The sequence below is a fragment of the Lottia gigantea genome (assembly GCF_000327385.1).
Source record: "Lottia gigantea unplaced genomic scaffold LOTGIsca_189, whole genome shotgun sequence".
Taxonomy (NCBI): Eukaryota; Metazoa; Mollusca; class Gastropoda; family Lottiidae; genus Lottia; species Lottia gigantea.
The window spans coordinates 379625-386752 of NW_008708354.1; the positions used below are offsets into that span (position 1 = coordinate 379625).

The window sequence follows — 7128 nt, forward strand, 5'->3', positions numbered from 1 at the left end:
TAAACGTGCACTTTCATCAGAACATCTAACATTTCAAAAGATAATTCCATGCTATTATATCTTGATAGTTAAGCCTGTCGTGCTAAAAATATATTGTTGTAATCATTAAAAGAGTAGTAAACATCAAACCACAAGTTAAATCGTAGTAGTTCTAATGATTTATGTCACAGAGTAAAGACCACATGAAAACCTTAATGTTATGAAAAGTATACTGTAATTCAATAAAAAGTGACTCTGAATTTTACACTGCATTTGTGGATGGTTGACCTTCTTAAAAAAGTGTGTTTTGTCTGCATATTATGTGGTTCTCCTTCATTTATTATTGACTTGTCAATCACAAATCATACCAAAAAGTATTCTCCTTCTGTTGACTGAAATAGCTATTTTACACATGTCTTTCGTCTTTACAGATAATGAGGTGTCAGCAGCTAATGTCATTTTAACTAAACCGACCGTTGTATGCAAATACACACCATTACTACCAGATCAAGATATGATAGATAGAATGTTAAAATACCGGAGATCGAGTGATGTCTCGGACGGTCTAGGAGATGACAACAGTTCTTTGGTGTATTTAAGATGGAATGTTCTGGGTTTAAATGGCGTCTCAACTTCCATACCTCTAGCCTTTGTTGTTAGTTTAAAAAGCAGATACAAAATTAGAGAAAGTGCCTGGAAAACTGTTGCTTTTGTAAGTCCTGAATCTATAAATCTACATACTAGTATTCTGAAGAATAAATATTTTTCAAGAAGGTTGGGACTGACTATATTAAAATAAAGCATACCAATGAATTATCGCTGGCAGTTAGTACAATTAAACTTTTCTGGGGGAAATCGGAATTTAAAAAAAATACATTGAAACGCCCAACGGCAACTAGTCGATCGGCGAGATAAAATCTGTGGAACCCACTTGAATTAAATACACGCTATTTTGCACATTTAAATAAAACTATTTATATATATATTATTATGGAAAAAATATCTTTTCTCCTAAAATGTCATTTCCAATTGTTTCTCTTAATAACATGATACGCTTATGGTACGGTTTTATTTTCCACCTGAAAATCCTTCTTTAATAACCCATTAATTGTCTCAAGCAAATTTTGTTCTATTTCAGACCAATTTTAGTTTTGTTCCAATAACAGGATTATCACCATCATCAGAGTATAATTTTAGAATAACAGTAGTTGGTGTTGAGGGAATTGTAGATAAAGCTAAAGATACAGACTGGACTAGTATACCAGAGGGTAAATATCTCTGTCTATTGGAATCGCCCTAACGACTTTCACTATATTAACGTATCTGAAGTCAATTTCCATACCAAATCTTTTTTTTTTTGTTAATTTATTTCACTGATCCTTTCGATCCAACTGAAAATAGTTATAGATGATCCATGGTAGGCCAATGCTTGTATGAAAATTGTTACCTGTCTTTTTCCCTTTCATAGCCAGAGCTGGAGTTGATGCTCCAAAGAGTATTTCATTAATAAAGCAATATTATAAAGGATCATCAGTTCATGCTTTGATGGGATGGACTCCAGGTAAACGTAAGTATTTGTTTTCTGTTCAATAGAAATTTAAATCCTTACCTGTTGATCATTTTTAAACTAAGGAATGCCGTTTATTGTATCTAATTCGTCATTTTGTAAAAATATATCCAGTAATGACGTTTCTATATTTTTTTTAGATGGTGGTTGTTATTTTAAATTATATTGGATGAAATCAAACCATGGCAATTACAAGACACAAGATGTAAAGGTAATTTGGAACTTATTTACTGTTAAACCTTGAGGGCATCAAATTCTTTTCCCTTTTCAAAACGCCCACATTGGCCTTTCTCCCACTGAAATATATTACAGCTGGAAGTCTTCTTTTTTTCTGTCCCTGTGTCGTCATTTAAAGAAATAGAAAGTTAAATTCCTAGTATGAACTATTTTTGAAGGAATTATGGGATTTTCGTACATTTCAAGTACTTCTGAAGACTATTTACATATTCAAGACTTAAATCAACCCCCAAAAATGGCGAAACTGTCACTTTAAGCAATTACATTAAACTTTGCATTCACTACGTTTAGACTGCCTTGATGTCTGAATGTCTCAACTCTTTTACTTGGAACTATCATTCCAATACTACATTAACTATGATTTTTTAATGTATTCCACGTTTATGTAGGAATGGTCCAAGTTCGAGTTTGAGATTAGTGATTTAGACTTTAATAGTGAATATATTGTGGAAGTGGAGACTTATGATAAGGATTTTTTAAAAAGCAGTAAACCATCAACTAAAATTAAATTTAGAACTTTAGATTGTCTGAATTCTACAGGACACGACTATGATATATGTGGTAAGTATCAGACCAGTTATACACCAGAGTTTGAAGCGTAAAATTAGGTATATATTTATTCATTTTATTGCAAATCACTTGACGTCTTTTTCATATTATTATGATACTTGAACCACACAGGTTGACGTGGATATGAAATGCGGCACGCACAATGGCTAGAAAATCTCTTTTAAATCCCTTTTATAGACTTAATGTTGTATTTGATCTGCATTGGATTCGCAACAAGTGTAATATAAAATGAACTGATGGCAAGAACATTCATTATCTTTTAACATGTTAATTTTCACGAATGTTACATTGTTCAAGAACGTATGAACGTTGTCGCCTTTGTTACGGCATTGATGTACGTACAGAGAGATAAGAAGGACGCCGGTTTCCAATTTACTTTTGTCGTCATCAAATTTAGATGATTTTGTCTTTTAGCTCCCGATCAACTGTCCAATATTACATTGGAAATTGGACCAAAACATATAGTCGATGGTCAGGAAGTATCTGATGTAGAGATTAATTGGACACTCCCACAATATATTTCACCATCAAACGATATAGAACATATCTTTCTGACTTGGAGAAAAGAACCATCTATAGCATTAAGTAAATACATTATACCTCATCACGGTGACCGTTTACTTTCAAAGGTAACCAACATTGTTCTTTTCATTTCCATTCTAGAATATTCTTATGGTATATTTTTCCTAGATCATTAGTCATTAATGGCGTGTTATGACAATTAGAGTTTCTCAACAACAAAAACAGCTAATTTGTCTCACTTTTGGAAAGCAGTGGATGAAACCTACATGTTGCTTTTTTTAGACTGCAGAAAATGTAACATTGTTTGGTTTACATTGGAACAGTGTTTATGCAATAACTACACAAGTGAGATCTGCTGGTGGTATAAGCGACAAAACAATCAATCATGCACAGTTAGGTTGGTTTAATTTATTTATCACCGACGACACCGATATTGCACATACTCATCAAATTCACAAATAGACCCCTTGACCAAAGCTGATCAGACGGCACAGGTCTGTGTCACTAGTAGTGCCGTCTAGCACGCCGAGGGAAGTTACTTGCCTCTAACGCCCATTTCTTTTGAGGATAATATCTATAGCACCTCGAATTTATTTTGTTAGCAAATGTGCTACAAAATGAATTTGAAAAAGAAGACGTAAGGGCATGAACTAATAAAATAAGTTTCAAGTCAACATGTTATCTGTGTTACAGTGTCTAGATAATTTCTTAAAATAATTATTCTTTCGTAGACATTGAAGACCTTTGATATCATTAAATTGTTTTAAACTGTTTTGATCATAGTAATTATTTATAAAATTGTGTTCATGATCGATGATTTCGTCTCGAATTTACAATCCCTTTGATGCTATACATAGATAGTTAAATAATTCCCAAAGTTGTAACGCACAATAGACGAAAGAGTCTGAGTACATGTACCCTTTTATTCCTTTCTTATACCGTTGTTCAAAATTCTTGATTAGAGAGATCATTCCCATAACCTTCCGTTTTTGGCCATCATTAATAGGGCATTCGTTGTTGAGAACAGGAGAAATACACAAACCAACTAAGCTACACGTAAGTATATAATTTTTACCATTGTTACTATAATTTAGGTAGTGCTTACGCCGATATCAACCCAGAGGAGATAACGTTTGAACAAACAACTTCAACAGTTGCAGAACAATTAGGTATGTACCCCACGTTAACTAACTGAACTATTGGACTGACCAACAAATCTTTTTTTAATCTAATCATGCCAGCATAGATTCATACATTTAAGTGTGAAACCTTACTGAGGGATTGTAAGAATTAAGATTGTAAATTTCTAAATAGTAGTATATCTCCCTATTATTTAAAGTTGCGCCATTTTGTGGGGTTGATTTAAGTGTTGAATATATGTAAATAGTCTTGAGATGTACTAGAAATACTTCAAACTAGGAATTTCACTCACAGAGTATCTTTAATTCGCAAATCGCCATTTCAAAATTCAAATGCGGATAATTCTGGACACACAGGAATTTGAAGGCTCAAATTTCGACGGCGAGCAGTGTACACTATAACTGATTGGCTTAGCTATAACATTCTCGTGTCTGAGACTAAGATACTATTGGTCAAATAAATGACGCTCAAAAAATTGGTTATGGCTTGTTGTAACATAATATAATATACATGTATGTACCTTTTAGTTAGTCTGTTATTTTAAAGAATATTTGTGATGTCTTTGTTTACGAAATAATACTTTGTAATTGCATACAATCTTATTGACTGCTGTCCTTATGGTATGTTATCTAAATGACAAACTATATTCAAACCAACGATATAAATGGAAAATATTGACATGATATCAGCCACGCGCAAGATAAAAAAGTAAAATCATATATGTGCACTTTATATTGCGGGACAGTTTCCGACATGCCAGTTTAATGTTCAATTAGCTGACAGCGAACCAGCCATAGAGGAAAATTAAAAAAAATATTATTTTTTTCTGTGATTACTACCATTAAGAATAAAAACAGGAAATTGGCCATTTTTACGGAAGCTCAAATACGACATGTTTTTGTATTTTTAAATTTATAATTCGAAAAAATAATTTTGAATTTGAAATTTGAATTTTGAGTTTAAAATTTGAATTTCGAATTTGAAAAAACAATTTTGAACTTGAAATCTTAATTTCGAATTTGAAATTTTGATATTGAATTTGAAAAAATAATTTTGATTTGGAATGTTGATTTTAAATTTGAAAAAAATAATTTCGAATTTGAAAAAATAATTTTGAATTTGAAATGTTAATTTTGAGTTTGAAATCTTGGTATCTTCGGATCAATCTGGTGTATTTCGGTGTCGAGGTTCTGTAGCATGTCGGCCCATTTCTGGTTGATCCTAGAAGATACGATACTGCAGAATTCCGAATAGGAGTATTCTGTAGGCTCGATATCCTCCAGACTCAGACTTTCCTTAGCACAACGGTCTGCTTGATCATTGCCAGGAATGGAGATGTGCGATGGAACCCATACTAATTCAATCTTCTGGTCGTTGTTGGTTTGGTAGTTGTGGATCATTCTTCTTATTTTGGCAGCTGTGAACACTGAACAGTGCGGGGGAATCCTTTTACTTATGCGGATGCCTTTTGCTGGGATGCACAAACCGTAACCTGTTGCGGTACTACTCTGGATCAGCTGGGTGTTGACTGTCGGGTTGGTAATCTTCCAAAACGGAGTAGTCGATAGGCGTCGTTCAAGGATCGTTACTTGATGCTCTCTCAATAGATCAGTGACCGCTTGCCCGTAAGAAATACTCCGGTTTTCTGGTTATTTCCGACACGAGTAAATCTTCTGATGCTTGAATACGTTCGACAGCTTTCGGACAAGTACTGAAGTTTCCCACAGAATTTGAGAGATAGTTCCTCCCTCCGAAGAGAGAGGGGTTTCTCTCCCACCTCCTGAAGTAGCGCCTCATTCTTCGTACCTACGGCTGCTCAATACGTATAGCTTTCATAGAACGTCGAGTTTCTTCAGTTGAGTATCACTTGCTTTACCATAGGCAATACAACCATAATCAATAACTGAACGATCCAGTGACTTGTACGTCATCATTAGAGTTTCTCTGTTTGCTCCCCATGTGGTACCTGAAACATAACGCATAACATTTAAGATTTGTGTAGACCGGTTACAGATATAGTCAATGTGCATACTCCAAGTCAGACACTTGTCAAAGTGTACTCCCAGGAACCTTACTGAATTCTCATGCTTAATCTTCACACCATCCAGTCTAAGGTCAACACTGTCGTGATCTTTCTTTCTGCTACAGAACAAACGGACGGTTTTAGCTTCCGAAATAATGAAGCCCCAGTCGTTTGCCCATTTAGCAACTTGGTTCAGAGCAGTTTGCATACGCCATTTTGTTTTATTGAGGTCAGTGTGACCTGTCCATATAGAACTGTCATCTGCATATAGAGCTGTGCTAACCGAGAGCTCTATATGCTTTACATAATCCAGGGCAAGATCGTTGATCATAATGCTGAAGAGGGTAGGGCTAATAACAGAGCCTTGCAGGGTGCCATTCTCCAACGAGTGCTTCTCGCTGAGAGAATTGGCGACGTTCACTTGTATCTGGCGATCCCTTAAGAAGTCTTGGATCCACCTGAACATGCGATCCCGAATGCCAAGTTAATTAAGTTTAAAAAGCAAACCATCAACCCAGACTATTATTGACCATCGTCTTAAATGTTTTACATAGAGTCGAGGTCAGAGAAATAGGCCTGTATGAAATGCATAGACTTTTATCTTTCTGCGGTTTTGGTAGAGGAATGACCATGGCGGTTTTCCAACTTTCTAGAATTGTACCATTATACCATGATTTGTTGAATAATTCTAGTAGAACTGTAGACGCTTCCACTGGTAACTCCTTTAACATGCTGTACTTGATATTATCTTCATCAGTAGCGCTATCTTTCTTACTGAACAGTGCTTTCTTCAGCTCATCGAGGGTGAAGGGAGCGTTAAGATCCCGTTCGTCCTCTAAGGGTTGTGTGGTTGGTGTAGAAGGTCTTCTTGTTCTTTAGAAATTCTTTGGTATGATTGGTATCTGCACTGCCGTCAGCATAACACTTGGCTAACAAATTGGCTTTACCTTCATTGCTGTATTCTGTGGAATCTCTGTAACAAAGAGTTGGAATGGAAGTTATGTAACTCATTGTGAGCTGTATTAGTTGGGAAGTGACGATTTAAACCCAATTCATGCAAAACTACCTATGCTTTTCAAGAATCTGAAAT

General features: G+C 35.0%; 1 protein-coding gene across 1 annotated transcript; it reads left to right on the forward strand.

Annotated features, from left to right (window-relative positions):
- Nucleotides 1–391: 391 nt before the first annotated feature.
- Nucleotides 392–4070, forward strand: LOTGIDRAFT_174281 (hypothetical protein; the record flags this gene model as incomplete). Its single annotated transcript, XM_009052609.1, has 8 exons — nucleotides 392–691; nucleotides 1118–1247; nucleotides 1448–1546; nucleotides 1687–1757; nucleotides 2173–2344; nucleotides 2768–2982; nucleotides 3158–3272; nucleotides 3970–4070. 8 exons carry the CDS (start codon nucleotides 392–394, stop codon nucleotides 4068–4070), a joined length of 1203 nt encoding a protein of 400 aa, XP_009050857.1.
- Between the last annotated feature and the right edge of the window lie 3058 nt (nucleotides 4071–7128).